The sequence below is a fragment of the Podarcis muralis genome, chromosome 3, assembly GCF_964188315.1.
Source record: "Podarcis muralis chromosome 3, rPodMur119.hap1.1, whole genome shotgun sequence".
Taxonomy (NCBI): Eukaryota; Metazoa; Chordata; class Lepidosauria; order Squamata; family Lacertidae; genus Podarcis; species Podarcis muralis.
In genome coordinates this window covers 46,752,116-46,768,324 of record NC_135657.1, presented here as the reverse complement: position 1 = coordinate 46,768,324, position 16,209 = coordinate 46,752,116, and the positions used below count along the sequence as shown (strand labels likewise).

At 43.4% G+C, this 16,209-nt stretch overlaps 1 protein-coding gene across 3 annotated transcripts in view; it reads right to left on the bottom strand.

Annotated features, from left to right (window-relative positions):
• Positions 1-5,819: 5,819 nt before the first annotated feature.
• The window catches only part of PCNX2 (pecanex 2), a 110,764-nt gene continuing 100,374 nt past the window's right edge, over positions 5,820-16,209 (bottom strand). For 2 of the 3 annotated variants that reach the window (XM_028724040.2, XM_077925790.1), the window contains 4 exons: positions 15,608-15,882; positions 14,186-14,364; positions 8,460-8,920; positions 5,820-6,989 (listed from right to left, as the gene is read on the bottom strand). In XM_028724040.2, coding sequence (XP_028579873.2) covers positions 6,816-6,989; positions 8,460-8,920; positions 14,186-14,364; positions 15,608-15,882 — 1,089 coding nt within the window. In that variant the 3' untranslated portion in view covers positions 5,820-6,815. The remainder of the gene's footprint in view (positions 6,990-8,459; positions 8,921-14,185; positions 14,365-15,607; positions 15,883-16,209) is intronic. The other variant, XM_077925789.1, reaches the window with a different exon arrangement.

Sequence of the window (16,209 nt, the reverse complement as noted above, 5' to 3'; positions counted from 1 at the left end):
TTCAGTCGTTTGCTTGCTAGCTCTTCAGTTTCCAAATCTCTGGTAGGTATTTCATTCATTAAACTGTAATATTTCTCATGTAAGCCAACCTTTTTCTATAACTCAGCTTGACTTCTGGTGGTGCTAGTTAAACAATTAGTGTCCACTAATGCTTAACCATTTTTGTTTCGTTTAGCACCGTTTCGTTAATAAAGGAACTACCTGTATAAATTACTGTGGCACAGCTTGTCTCCCACAAGACCTATGAATGGTGTTCAGGAAAAGTGTTTACCACTTAATCAGTTCTGCATGTCATGAAAGCTAAATTCCCAGCCAGGTGCACATTTGTTTTCATGCATTGTGTGGTGTTCCTTGGCTATAGCAAAATTTGTAAAGGAATTTAGCCCTTTTCTTCCTCTGCCCTGCATGTGTGAAGTGTAACAAATATTGAATCAAGACATCCCTTGGTTAATGCAATATGGAAACCTGCAGTGTCTTCAAATCCATTTATATGGATACCAGGTTAGAATCTGTCTACAATAGCAAAAAGACAGTGGGTGCACGTTTTCCCCATAGGACTATCCTGTTACCAGCTCTACCTTATTGAAGGTGCTTAGAAGTCTGCCCATGGACTTGACAGTAATGAATGAGTCACCCCTGCCCCATATACTTGTGGTAAAGGCTTATTATACTGCAGTCTTCTACTAGACTCCTGCAATATTATGACCTCACTCAATTTTCTCACCACTTAATATTGAGAGTGAGCTGGAAGTGGGAAACTGGCAGCCCTGTTTCATAGATGATATCTCCGTTCATTATATTTGGCATCACGAAAGAACTTTCCCCAAGTAGAACTGACAAGGTTTTTTCTCCTTTCCTTGCAATGTGTGTCCCAGTTCCCCTGAGAGTCATTTCTTGCTATTGCAGGTGTTCTGTGCATCATACCGATATCATTTTAAGACATCAGTATCCCACAAATGCAGCGTGACTATTTCAAACGTGTATCAATAAAGGAAGAAACTGGATTAGGAGAATGAACCCAGTGGTTTGCGGGTAGCCTTAATGAGCAAGTTTCCCACTCTGTTTTTCTTTCATGAGACCTTATGTTGACAATAGTACATTATCTGCATTTGGAAGGTCCAAGAGCACTATGATACAAGAAGCAGCCCTACAGCAAATAATTCGTGTGCCTGGTCTCAACGGCACATGGTGTATCTGCAGTGCTCTGATTAAAGTTGTGTTGCACCTGTGGATTTTAATTGGTAGAACAGGAAGAGCATAATTTGTGCTTGATCTTCTCCACGGGCCTATGCATCAAGGCCATTCAGCACGTATGTTTGTAGCAATTCGAGCCAAGAAAAAGTATCCAGATGGAGCAACAAAGGCTGTTTTGTTCAACTTGTGTTGGGTCTATTATGTATTTATTTTGCACTCAGGATTTCCGAAGAAAGAATTTCGTAACGTTTGCAGAAGTTCAAAGGCGGTAACATGAGATTTTTAGGGAGATTCAGTGGTGGAAATGCAAGCAGCGCTATTTCATTAAGGACCTAGGAGGAGGGAAAAGAACAATTCCATCTTTTAAGAATTCTGACTGTTGAAGCAGAAGCCCACTGAACACAGCTTTCCTCAGCTCCTCTACTTTTGTGCCTGGGTGTTGCATTTTACCTGCTTCAGAAAGAAAAGAGAAGCAGAAATGGGCCAGGAATGGCTACACGCCAACAATGACCACTCAGTGATTTTACATAAAGCGTTTTCTGACTGCCTCAGTTCTCCATCTAAACAATGGGAACTTCACAGTTCACTTATAGTGTTCTCGGAGCCTCTATAATAAACCAAGAATGGATGAAGTTCTCTCTGGCTTTTTTCTACACTGGCTTCTGTTCCCATAGAAGCAGCACATCTGTGTGTGGAATGAGGGGTGACGGGAGCCATTACAGCAGCTGTTCACCAAGTGAAGGAACACCTGCTGGGTGCAATGGCGTCTCAAGTTATTTCACCAGTACAAGCAGAGTGAAAGCATCTTGCACTAACACAATAAATTGAAAATTGATCTGGCCAGCATTAGTAGTGACTCGCTGTGCTATGGCTTGGCGTTCAGTATCATGAGACTGACTTCTGAGTGGTTTCTGCTGTGAATACTACTCTCCCACAAGCTAGTTCTGGCTATGGAATAATAATAATAATAATTTATTACATTTGTATACCATCCTTCATGTGTAGATCTCAGGCTGGATCACAACAAAAAAGTTCTATATATAAAAGACAGAGTACAGAATACAAATAAGAACAAAAGCAAACCAATAATCCCCCCTCCCACAACACATTTAAAAGAGTATCAGATGGAATACAGTCTGGAGAACTGTCAATAACAAGTTTAAAAAGCAGAGGTTTTAAAGGAGATCCAGTAATGAGAGGGTTTCTTTTAAAAAGACTTGCCCCCTAAGCAGAGCAGCCACAGAAAGGGGAAAAAAATAAAGATTAACACTTATAGTGTTCTCGGAACCTCTATAATGAACCAAGAATGAAGTTCTCTCTGGCTTTTTTCTACACTGGCTTCTGTTCCCATAGAAAACAATTTTAAAGAAATGAAACCAAAATGCCTGTGCCATGGGCTCCCCACCACGATTTCTCCTCTTTAAATGTTTGACCTCACCTGGGAGTTCCATTAAATCAGGCCCATATTACTAAATGCATGGCTTCTGGTGAATGAGCTATGCACCTGAGTCAGGGGAGGACCACTAACAGTGACCCCCCCCAAGACCTTAGTGATTTAGCAGGGGTATAAGGTATCAGGTGGTGCTTGAGGTATCCTGGACCCAAGTTGTCAATAGCCTTGTAAATGAATATAAGAACCTAGCATATGGGCAGCCGGTTATCACGTCTATTATATTGGAAGCCATTCTACCAATAACTGCCTTAAGTGAATTGGCCGAGAGGTGATTGATATATATAAGGAGGAAACCCATGTTTGCAATTACAGTGGTACCTCGGGTTACAGGTTACAGACGCTTCAGGTTACAGACTCCTCTAACCCAGAAATAGTACCTCGGGTTAAGAACTTTACCTCAGGATGAGAACAGAAATCGCGCGGTGGCAGTGGGAGGCCCCATTAGCTAAAGTGGTACCTCAGGTTAAGAACAGTTTCAGGTTAAGAACGGACCTCCGGAACGAATTAAGTTCTTAACCCGAGGTACCACGGTATGGGGATGCAAAACACATAGGCATAGGAAATGTGTAAAGATTAGTACTGGAGCAGTGCAGAGCTAAACAATGCAGATTTTGACAAAATGGGTTTGGTGCAGCCTTCACCTTAAAATCCTTTCCAGCACCAACTCCCCCCCCCCCCGTGTGCTTTTCAGTTCGTGACTTTTGTAAACAATGCCCTCAAAATCAACATGGGACAGCTGTGCATCTGGGAATAAAAAGACGACTTGAATTCATTCCAGGAAAATGAGAAGCAAACACAATGCGAGTTTGCACAAATAATTTAAAATCGGAGAGAATATGTGACAGGTGTATCATTTTCCGGTTTGCCTCCCAACTATTACAGAATTGCCTGGCAGAAGAAAGTGATCCTTGTAACACGGTAAAAAAGCGGCTCATGTGTTGGCTGCAATTATCATATGAAAGGCATCAAAGCTTTTGCCCATGAATATTTGTGCTCATCTCATAATGCAGCTGCCCTGTGATTAATCATGGAGCATTTGTTTACAGAATCTGTACATTAGCCCGGACTGCATTTGATCCAATGCAGAGTAAGATTTTTGTATTCACACGGAAATTTCTGCGATGCAGGGATGTGATGAATAGATTTCAAACAAAGGCTTAAATGAGATTATGCAACATTTCCTAACTCACCAAGCTCTTTCGCTTCTAGAGAAATAAGAACTAAAACATATACACAGGTGTGGTAAAAGCAATTCTTGAGGAATTAGTACAACAAAGAGGGCTAGAGATTGCTCTGTAGGCATGTGAGGGTTGGCAGAGCCCAGGCTCCAATCACCTATTTGCAGGAATTCTGCAGAACTGAACTAAAGATGGGCCAAAAGTTTTGTGCTAGGCATGGCCTGATTAAAAAAACAAAAGCTGAGCCACAAAAAGTCTTTGCTGGGGAACAAACAGTGACTCATGTCCTGCTTGGGGGCTTCCCAGAGGCATCTAGTTTGCCACTGTGGCAAATGGGATGCTGCGCTAGCTTGGCCTTAGTGTGATCCAGTGGGGCTCTTCTGATGTGGAGGGAAAAAGCAGCTGGAACTGCCAAAAAGCACCATGCAGAGGTGCCTTGTGCTCCTTTCCTTTGTCAACAACAAATTGTTGCTGTTTTTTTGTGTTGAATATATGCCATATGGTAATTTATGGACCTAATAGGTATTTAAAGCCATTTGCACATAACAAATAGGAGCCTACACAACACAAAACACTGTTGCTATATGTAGGTTTTATTCTATTTGTTTTATATCTTATATTTTGGAAATGTGCATCCAATTGTTTTTTCTTTAATTTTTTTTGGGGTCCCCAAGAGAGCGGGGCCCTAAGCTATAACTTGTTTAGCTTATACGTAAATCCGGCACCGGCTGTGTGCCTCACTGACAGCCACCGAGAAGAGAGGTAAGAGGAAGCTAATTCTGCTGCAGGGGCTCAAAACCATGGAAATTTCTACTGTCTTTCTCCCAAAAATGAAGAGCAGCAGCCAGCCATCTCTCTGCATCCATACAATCCTTGGCAGCATTTTCTCCACCCCAAGATTTTAGAGTTTTCTTCTTCTTCTTCTTCTTCTTCTTCTTCTTCTTCTTCTTCTTCTTCTTCTTCTTCTTCTTCTTCTTCTTCTTCTTCTCCTTCTCCTCCTCCTCCTCCTCCTCCCCCCCCCTCTGAGAAATAGCACCTTTCCACCCTAGTCTTCACATTGGAATAATATTATTGGAAAATATTATTTATTTAATTTATATACCTTCATCTAAAGATTTCAGGGCAGTTCACAGCATGCAAGAGACCAAGTTTCTGTGTCCCAAATGCCTACTTGGAATTTGATGTATAAGTTTGCTTACCTTTCCTGGGTAATGATGGCGTTGTGGGCCGCCTGCCCCTGCCCCAAGCACTTACCTGACAGGGGAAGGTGCTTGGAGGCTTCTCAAGGTCAGCAGGGCACCCAGAGGCCTCCTTGCGCACCAGGGAAGAGAATCCTGACCGCCTGCATATTCAGCCAATGTCAGGCAGCCTCAGGAGCAGGCACTGCTCAAGGGGCAGAACCAATTGGGCCTGCAGGCTCCACTTGGGTCTGTGCCTTGAATACCTAGAGAGGCCCCACCTCAACCTCCACACACAGTTTCCTGTCAGATTTGATGCATAGTTTGTATTGTTTGGGGCACAGAGTTATAGGATAGTAAAAGAGGTGATAAACATGGCCCTCACAATTCCACAAAAATTGTAAGGGGATTAATTTTGGGTGAGTATTGTAGGAATCCTGGTGGACCAAATGTTGCACGCCACTGTAATCCCACAACATACATTTTTGCTTTCAAGCAATGTGAATACTTGTCCCCTACTCACAAAACATTTCCAATCATCTCTGGCTGCAGAGCTGTAGCTGCGGAGGCGCTACCTGAGGTGTTTTGGTTTTTGTCCTTGTTGAAGCCTCCACAGGGGCGCCATGTGTATGCATGGTTTGTCAAACTTGGGTGTTTGACCTGGGTGACATAAAACCTAGTTTTGCCCCTGCCTGGCTGTGAATCAACTACTTGTCTTAGTTCCTGATGATGATTGTGGTCTATTAGTGAAATTAAGAGCAGAAATGTTGTGCGTCCTTCCGGAGGTAGTCAAACAACAACAGCAGAACCAGACACTGGTAGTTGTAAAGTCTTTAATTACAAAATAATAATAATAATTTGACATGTTTGTCTGTGTTTGTGTATGTGAAAGAGCATCGTAGTGCTTTTGAGTCTCTTGGTTTCAGAAATAGGCATGAATTTCTGCCAACCAAATCAGGACTGCAAGGCTATGCAGTCCTTTTAGAAAAAGCAGCTTTGTTTGCAAATAAGGAGCACCATTGGCTTTGTGAAGGCTTTTCATGCATTGGCTATATTTGGTTTACGGCAATGTGCAGCCTGGCACTTTCATATACTATTTCATTATGACTGCATGCAGTGGGCCACCTTCTGGATTAATATGTTGCGGCACATAATTGTCAGCTGCATAACACTTCAAACAAACAGAAGAATGAGGCCTTCCTTTTGGCTTTCCTTTTTTTTTTTTAAAAAGATTCTGCATACTAATGTTGGGGTATGCAGTTTTCTCTCCTATTACATATTCATTGCTTCAATTAAAAAAACAATCATTTCTGATGTATTATGTATAAAATGCCAGTTATTTAGCATGCAATCATCTGTTTGGTTACAACAAGAGACAGATGTTGATGTGCTTTTTCACGGAGATGCATTCAGAGTTTCTGTTGCTTTCAGTCTTAGTTCCACGTATGTGTGTTCTCGCTCCCTCCTCAAATCTTTTCCAAGTTCCATCTGAAAAATATTAGCACTTCGGGGGAAGGAAAGTCAAGACAAGTTGTTGACTTTTTTTCCAGATCGCATTTGAACTTTCATGAACTTGAGATGACGTCGCCCAGCGCTTTTGGATAGCACTAAATGCCAATCGTAGAACATCTTGCTTCTATATTGTAATATTTTTCACTGAAGAATTAAAAAAATAGATACTTTACATTTTGTGTTGTGTTTGTTTGCTTTTTGTTATACTTGGAATAACCTTAAATTTTGTCTGGGACGTGAAGCTAGATGTGTTTTGATGTCTTGTGAACAGAGCTTTAGCCCTTGGTGAAAGTGGATTCTTTACTGCTCTTCTGAAAGACTGTGTTGGGAACCTGTGTCTTCCAGCGCCATGTCCTCTTGGCTGGCTCTCCTACATTCCAGCATGTGGCTCATCAGAAGAGCATGCGCAGCACCCAGATCTCTTCGCTGTCGGGATTCACTCGTGTCAGTTGCTTCGTAATCCTCAGACGATTGCTTTTAAAACAGAAAAGGAGATTGTGTCAGCAGTGTCTTAAGTAACCTTTGAAATGGTGTTTTAGAACAATTGGCATGTACTCTTCTGCATGGGCAGTTTGAGCATATTACACCGATCCTGGTCCGACTGCATTGGCTACCAATTAGTTTCCAGGCCCAATTCAAAGTGCTGGTTTTGACCTATAAAGCCTTAAACAGCTCAGGACCGCAATACCTCAACGATTGCCTCTTTCCATATGAACCTACCTGGACCCTGAGATCAACTCCTGAGGCCCTCCTTCATGTGCCTTCTCCTTGAGAGGTCTGGAGGGTGGCAACACGAGAACGGGGCCTTCTCTGCAGTGGCTCCCTCTCTGTGGAATGCTCTCCCCAGGGAAGTTTGCCTGGTGCCTTCATGATACAGCTTTAGGTGTCAGGCAAAAATGTTCCTTTTTAACAAGGCCTTTGGTTGACCTGATCAACATCCTATACCCTTTTAAAATTTGGCTCTTTTTTGGGGGGGGTATATTATTGGATTATTGTTTTATTTTATATATTGTGATCTGTTTTGTGAACTGCCCTGAGACCTCCAGGTATAGGGCAGGATATAAATTAATAATAGGCACCAAGGATGTCTAGGTCTGTGTTTTCACCTTGGTCCCATCCCCCCAAATGCCTCTGTGTTGCATTGCTTTGTTAGCCACTCTGGGAGCTTTTCCAGCTAAAGAGTGGGTTATAAATAATTGGAATAAATAAATAATTGTATAAAAAAAGCTGCTCTCGGAGATGTCAGAGTCCATCCACAGGAGCACACAGAGGATGGAAGGAAGAATGGAAAACCAGTTGCATCCGTGTTCACCCCTGGAAGCATCTTAGATAAGCTCATGTTTAGATCCTGGCCAAGATGTAAATTCTGGGCTGGGATTTTACCCCAGCCACAGCAGAGCCCCAGCCACAGCACAGCGTTGATGGAAGGCCTGTTGCATTACAGTATTTGATACGGCTTTTGCCGAGACAAAGCAGGGAAAGAGGCAGTGTTGGCAAGGATCCCTTAAATCACTAGCTTATTAAGTCCTAATACCATATTTAGCAAAGGGGTTTTGGGTTGCTTCTGACTGGAAAAGCGGAGCGAGAATGTCACAGCGCCAGCCAGCTTGCCAAATTTACAGCAGACTTGTAGTATTAGGATGCCAATCTATTCCTGAGTAAAGCATGCCTTATTTGACATGACAGCTCTGAGACCTCCATTATCCTTTTATAATACTCCACTACTTTGTCTCCATCTGGTAATCTCAGATGATGTGATATTAATATAAGTAGTGTTCTGTTCCCAACACAGAGGGAGTTGCTCAACTGCTCTTTATCAAAATCTTTATTGCTTCCGCACTCCACATAGCGAGGAGGAGGCTTGTGTGGACTAAGTGGGGCACTGGGGTGAACGAGTCAATAGAAAAATATCCGCCAGCAGCATTTTTGGTAGCCTTTTCTTACCTGCGTGGTCTCTTGCATAGTACGGCTTGCTGCTCTAGCAGACGGTCCCATTGCGATGTTAACGCTGCTGGATGACTGGGTGTCTGTGGTGTTTCCTCCGTCGGCAGCTGAGAGCCCGGAAATAACCAAAGCGCTCGAAAAGCTTCTCTTGCCAAATAAAAGGCTGAGCGTTGAACTGGTGGAAGAAGCCAGGCTAGAGCGAAGCATTGCGCCAGCTCTCTCCTGCACAGTGAGCTGGCCCAGGGTAGGGATGGCAGGAGTCTGGGAGAAGACGGAGGTTGCTGAATTGTGGAAGGACAGCTGGCTGCCAGAAAGCCCGTGGGCAATTTCATGAGCAGAAGTAGAAGTCTGGATGAATGGCTGGTGGCTGTCTACGATGGGACCAGAATGACTTGAACGAGGGGGCCTTTGGCTTAAGGCAGCATGTGTCTGAACAGACTGGCTCCTGAACTTTCTTCTGCCTGTGAGAGAGAGGGAGAGAAGAAAGGATTATTTTGGGAAATGACAGCTCCAGCAATAGCCTTCAAAATGTACCGCCTCGATCCAATTAGTGCACAGTAGGAAGTACCAAGGATAACAATTAAACGTTTTTTATCCCGAAAATCCCACAGAGCTTTAGGGATACAGAAAATCAGAGTGCTACTGGCAATCTGGCCAACTAGTAGGTGACATCATCCAAACTATGCATCCATTCCAATGCAATTCCATGGCAAAACATCCAAGACTTTTACAGCAGTTCTTAACTGTGCTTTATTGAAAGTAAATCCCACAGATTGCAATGAGACTCGCTTCCAAGTCTCCAAGTATCTTTAGGATTCCAGCTTTGGCATAGGAACACAGTCTTACAAGCAATGGTCATAATCCAACACACAATCCCTTGGCTCTGATTCAGAGAAAGTTGAGTCACTCTTAAGCCCCAATTTATTTATCACTGATCTGAAGGGGTTGGGACTTACCTCAGAAGTGGGCTTGTGCAAGCATAACTCTACCTTACAGATTTTAGATGCGATTGCCCATCTGCTGGCTTGCTCAGTGACAAACATGGAATGAGATGAGAGCGAGGGGAAAGTATTGGGAGCAGAGTGGAAGCAGGGAAGGGTCACCAAAAGAGGACAGAAAGTGCCAGTGTAAACATTACCGATACCATGACTATAGGCATAAGACCATGAAACAAGAGAAGGTTGAGCAGAATGACACTGGACCTCTGAACAGAGAGGCTTGAGAATGTGGTGAATCTTTATTGTTGGTATCAGAAAGGAGCACTGAGCTGACCTATTTGAACCGCCCCTCCCCCGGTGCCTTGCTTTTCACATTAATTGTCCTTACGACTGTGGAGAAGCCAAGATTTCCCCTTGGAGTGCCTTGGCTGTACTCGCTGAATTGGGAAGAGGTTAACTGAGCAGCAGGAGTAATTTAACCGTGGCAGTAATATCTAGGTTTCTTTTCGCCTCTTCCATATGAGTTGTTTAGACAATAAACAAACAAGTCCTGAATGCCCAGAACATCTGCTTGAGCAAATGTCTCTGTAACATTCACAGCAGGGATCTTACATGCGCCATTTGTGGCTTCCCCATGCTGCTTTTATACCTGTGTTTTGAAAGCAACACTGAACATTGGCTCTGTTATTCAAATAAATTAAAATGTTCGCCGCCCAAATCTTTTGATGTCACAGCCATTACTGTGGACTAGCAGATTTGCAAGACACGGACAGGGAACCAATGTGTTGCTGAACCACAATTCTGATTATCCCCCACCAGTGGCAGACTTTGGGCCCTCCAGTTTCAGTGGTGCCCTGTGCAACGCTAAAATTCTCTTGTGCTCTGCTCTACAGCATTGCTGTGGCACCCTCTGCAGGGCAGCACCCAGTGCTGCCGCACCAGTCGCCCCACCCTAGAATTGCCTCTGCCCCCACTGTTAGCTGTGCTGACTGGGGCTGATGGGAACTGGAGTCTAACAGCATCCGGAGTGCAACATTTCCTTATCCCTGTTGCATGTAATAGTCATTAGGTTCCTAGGAACTCTTATGGATCATCTTTTGCTTCTCTGCGCAAGAACAGCAAGTTTTGCTCAGCAATCCTGCAAGAAATAAATTTTCAATCCTATGCACCTCTTGAAGCCCCCATCCTCTAGGTATATGTGCATAGGGGCTTGGAGGGACACTGAAAACCACTCTAGTGCAGGAACACAAGGGCTGGACTTTAATGGGTGAGACTTGGGTTCACACTGACTCAGCCTTTAAGTTCAGGTAGGGGTGTGTGTGTGTGTGTGTGTGTGTGTGTGTGTGTGTGTCTGCTTAACCTATTTTACAGGGCTGTTGTGTGGGAATAAAAGTTGACAAACCTGACAGTTGCTGCTTGGAGCTTTTTGGAGGAAGGGAAGCAAACAAACAAGCCCAACAAAGCACAGGTACTTTGTGCACAGCAAACTCAGGCTCTTAAGGACTGCTGCTGCTGCTGCTGCTGCTACCCAGGAGGACTGAGGGCCCAAAGAACCCTGTCCTTGCCTCTTTCCACCTGGCTTGGAGCAGGGCTTGACAGGCTTCACAAGGACTACAGCTGCTTTTAAGTTGTTTTTAATTTGAATCTGTGTTGCTTTAAATGAGACCATCTTGGCTGTGAGTCCTGGAAGATCTGCACCCTGTCTTGCTGACCCTTTCCCACCTGGCCTGGGAGAGTGGAGTGCTGACTGACTCCAGCTACAAAAGCTGAAGCTGTTGAACAGATTCTTGGGCTGGAGTATTGTTTATTGATACAGTATTATTGTTGCATCTTTAGTTTTAGATCTTATGATTTACGTGGAAATTGTTTCCGTTTGGTTGTGTACTTTTTAATGTGTTTTATTTATTGTTTATGACTTCTGTCATGTTTGTAATTATGTAAATCTTGTCATGTTGTAAGCCGCCTTGAGCACAGTTTCAACTAAGGAAAGGTGGCATACAAATAAAACGATGTTGATGATGAAACTCATAACAAAAGAGCACCGCTAACTCTTTAAGTCACCTGGAGTTGCTCTGACGATGCAGCGCAGACACAGCCGGTCCTTAAATGTGTGCCATGCAAAGGCTTTGTGTGAGATGCTCTTGTGATGCAGTTCTAATTCAGGACACTGAGATATACAATTGCATCAGAGTACCTGGACAAGGGCACCTGCCGAATCATCCCGATTTAACATTACTAGTATAGCAGCTCAAAGGTCTGGGTTGGAGCAAATGACTTCAGAGGCTCAGCTGCTATTGGAAATCTTCTCTGCTGTCATGAGAAGGAGTTCTTGGATAGTAAAAAGTAGCAGCAGTCAAAAGGAGAGATTGGCTCACGTTGCAATATAATAATATGCAAGTAATGCAGGCCACTTGGCGATTCTGTGAATAATTCTATGTTATTAAAATTAAAATATTCCAGTAATAGCAAAATCTATAAATCATTCACACTAACTGGAATTGAACCAATGGTCATGGTTATATGCTTAAGCTGAGAAAGAATCAACCCCCTTTAGGGCTTTCGACATGACTAGTAGCAAAACAAGCTACATGCTGTCATCGCAAATGTGAGGTCATCTCCTGGTAAATAAAAACCAATCCACTATTCTCTAGTGGAACAGGGAACTTAACCTCGCGGGATGCTGATGGAATGTAATGCACATATACTGTTAACGCTGCTCCTGTTTAACGAGTAGCCTTGCCACTTTTTTTGGGAGGGTGTGTGAATTTATATACATTACTCATAAAATTTATATACTAAGTGATTGTAAAAAAAACCCCTCAAAGCAGCTTACAAAAAATAATAAAACAGTAAAATTATCAGTAAAGACAAACTATTTAAAACAATTTTTAAAAAAATCATTAAAATCAGCAATACGGAACTGGATGTGCATCTATTAGCAATGCACCAGTAAGCATTTCTACTTTTTCTGCTTAAAATAACAAACAGCCTATTTTCAGAGCTGGCATGACAGGTTGTGGTGGCCTCCGAGTCTAAGCCCTGTGGTTCCTATTAAAGAGGCGCAATGCTATTAATCACCTGGCACACCTTTGAACAGGCATCCTCAGATAGCGCTGCAGTTTGGAAGAGAACTGGAGGGAATCTTCCACTTTAAACTGTAATTAGATGCAGGCCTTCACAGCAAACTTCTGCTGCAACAATACCCTTTTTTTGAACATTCGCTTCTTCAAGCTCAGAGTCTGGATTAAATTCTGTTTCTGGGTCTGTTGATTATTTTAATGTTAATACCTTTATATAAAAAATTACAGCTAGGAAGTGAAACAAGGGAATCTGGTACCCTGATGGTCACAGTCAAGTGTGGCCAAACATCTGTTCACAATTTCAGCAGCTAAGCTGACCACTGTCCAGAAATATTGCATATTTGTCTTTTAATTAAATGGTTGCAGTGCTGTACAGTAGACCACCCATATTTGCACATAAATAACCAAATATCTGCAAACATTTAGGAAACAAAGGCTCCCCTATACACTTAAGACACTTTTTCGAGGCATCTAACCCACTCCCATTGCGCCTGGTTCTACTCAGGTCATAAAAAACAACTATAACCGAATTTTGCAGATGCCAATATAATTAAATATTAAATTAAGAAACATTTAAACCCACTTGGGCATCTCATGATTATTATATTGCAATTAAGCCTGCCTTCCCAATTATTCCAGCACTAGTTTACAAGAATAAATAGTCATATGTGTTCAGTTAGGCCAAGTTAGAAGACGCAGCAGCAATTCTAATCTTGCAGTTTTCATTTATGGGAAGATCATTTCCAGCCTTGCCTACTAATAGCAAGGACTTGAAGTTTCAGCAAGTAGCTGTAGAATCTATACCTAAATATAGCAAATGCAGCTAACTTGAAGGTTCAACAAATCCAATATCTCCTACTGGTCCATTTCATCCTAGCAAGGGCACATAAAGAGATATTCATAGAAAGTATCATAGAAACTTCTGCACCTATTTGTCTGATCTTTTGCCATCTTCAACTGCTCAGAAATGACTAGTACTCCAGCCAATGCCACCCAGTTTGGTCAAAAAGTTATAGCCATTTGTTCATTTGCCTGTTGTCAGGGGACGGGGCAGGGACGCAGGGGGATACAGAGAGCCTCCAGTGATTCTGAGAAGCAGCTCCTCGTCCGGCTGTGGAGAAAGCCACATCTCCAGTGGAGCCGAGGGGGAGGGGGGTAGCCAGGTGAAGGGAGGGCTCGAAGATGCAACGGAGAGCCCAAGTGCCTCACCTAGCCCGGCCAGCCAGGAGACACCCACGCTGCTTCCGTCGCCCTGCTTGTGTAGAGGGGTGAAATGTAAGGAGGGGAGGCAGAGATTTGGGGTGTCTAAGTTCTTATGCTGGGGGAGAAACCAGAAAAGGGCACTCCCGGAATCTGCAAGTGACTGAGACGGACATGAACTTTGGGGTTCTGCACTGTAAATAGTTTGCACCAATAAAACCTGTAAAAGACAGGTCGGAGTCCTGCCTGGTTACTCACGAACAACCACTTCCACACCTGACACCTGTGTAAGTCAATAAGGAGATATAAAAGACTGTGGATTTTCCAAAGTGAGGTTCCAATTCGGACCCAAGGAGAAGCAGGTCATTCCTAAAAGCAGTCCAAGTTGAACTGGCCCACTTTCTGAAGCACCCAAGAGTGTCCTGAACCGAATCTTACCTTTGGTGCACTCCCCCTGATAGATATTGTAAAGCAAAAAGTAAAATAAATTAATTAATAGTGTAAATACCTGAAAACTGAGCAACTTTTAAAGATGGCTGCAGCTGGGGTGTGCTGTTCCTCGTATGCTGGGCACTGCTGCTCTGACTTGAATTATTAACTGGATTGCTGCTGGAAGATCCATTTCTACTCGCTCCTTCCTCAAGGTTTCCTCCACTGTTGTGGCTTGGATGGCAGTCTTTCCGCATCCTGTTTAAAATACAAGGGAACAAAAGTGGACCCCAAAATTGTCAGGCACACCCACAGCTGGCTATGAAAAGGACTCACAGCAGTGAGGAGGGGGAAAGTCTTCCATTGTTCATGAAGGACACTTTGTCACAGTGAGCTACTTGAATATAGGAAATGCAAAATTCAGCAGGCAATGATGACTCAAGACCAGAATCACTGAAGCAGAGGGACAGATGTAAAACAGGGCCTTTACGGTAGCGGCAGCCCAGCAATGAAATCCCTTCCACAGATGACATTGGCATTTTGGGCACCAGCTGAAGGCACTTTTTATTTCCCCACCCACATATTTTTGTAAGTTCTGTAGTTTGGCACTGTACTGCTGTCAACTTCTGTTTTCTGGTTGTTACTTTCAGTTTGTGAGCTTTATGTTGTGTAAGATTTTATGGTTTCATTAGCATTCAAACATTTATATGTGTGTACAACTGTTTTTTACTTTTTCTGTTAACTTTAAAGGTAAAGGTACCCCTGACCATTAGGTCCAGTTGTGACCGACTCTGGGGTTGCGGCACTCATCTCGCTTTATTGGCCGAGGGAGCTGGCATACAGCTTCCGGGTCATGTGGCCAGCATGACTAAGCCGCTTCTGGTGAAACAGAGCAGCGTACGGAAACGCCGTTTACCTTCCCACCGGAGCAGTACCTATTTATCTACTTGCGCTTTGACATGCTTTCAAACTGCTAGGTTGGCAGGAGCTGGGACCGAGCAATGGGAGCTCACCCCGTCGCAGGGATTCGAACCGCTGACCTTCTGATCGGCAAGTCCTAGGCTCTGTGGTTTAACCCACAGCGCCACCCATGTCCCCCACAGCGCCACCTGTTTACTTGGTGGCAAATAAATACTATAAGGAGAGTAAACACAAGGTCTTGTGGATTGCACCGTGCTTTAATTCCTGAAAGGAAGAACTCCAGGAAAGCAGCAAATGCAACAACAAGGAGATGCTCTATATTGTTTTAACAGAACAAGACGTTCAGCACACGGAGCCTTCACACTTGTTTAAAGGGAGGGCAGGCAGGCACTCACCACACTTTCTCTTCTGACCCAACTCAGGTGTACACAAACCTTGGGCTCGAGTGAAGGGCGTTAAGAGGAAAAAGCTGTACGTCCCCAAGCAATTTATATATTTTGAGAGCCCTGCTCCCCCTACAAAAGAACACAAACTCATTTCCAGATGTGACTGAACATCTGCTGCGATGCCACCAGCTTACCTAAGCCACTTGTTTCTGAACCATCTTTTGATGTTGTCCAGGCTAATTGGTCCACCCCAAACATTCTTCAGTTGTCTGTGGGTCCCTATATAGGATGTGGTTAAAGGGGAAACATACATAGGGTACCCCAGAGGCTGGTCGCACGAGGAGTTAATCAGGTTTCTCAAAACCTGCTTGTTGTTCTGGATGCTGCCTCGCTCCGGGTTGCGGTTGCGTAAAAATATCAGTTCCTGTTGCTGTCCAGCCCAGAGCCCTCGGACACATTCCTTGTTAACCTAAAAAGCAAACATATGGATATGCCAACATGCTCCCCAAAACACCTTAAGCGCAAATCTTAAAGAAAAGCTTTATGCATTTGTTTTTCGATGGCATTTAACAACTTCAAGGCTCAACAGGATATATACAGGAACAAATAATATGTGTCGGTAATAATATGGTAATCCATTTGTTAACTGCAGTACATATACTCATCCATCTTCACTGGGGAAAAGTAATAACTCTTTGTATATGGTAACATTTACTCATATAGTGAAGGGCAAGGGAAGGTAGACAAATCAACAGATTGTTTCTTGATGTCTGTAAAGCATTGGCGCAACAGAATG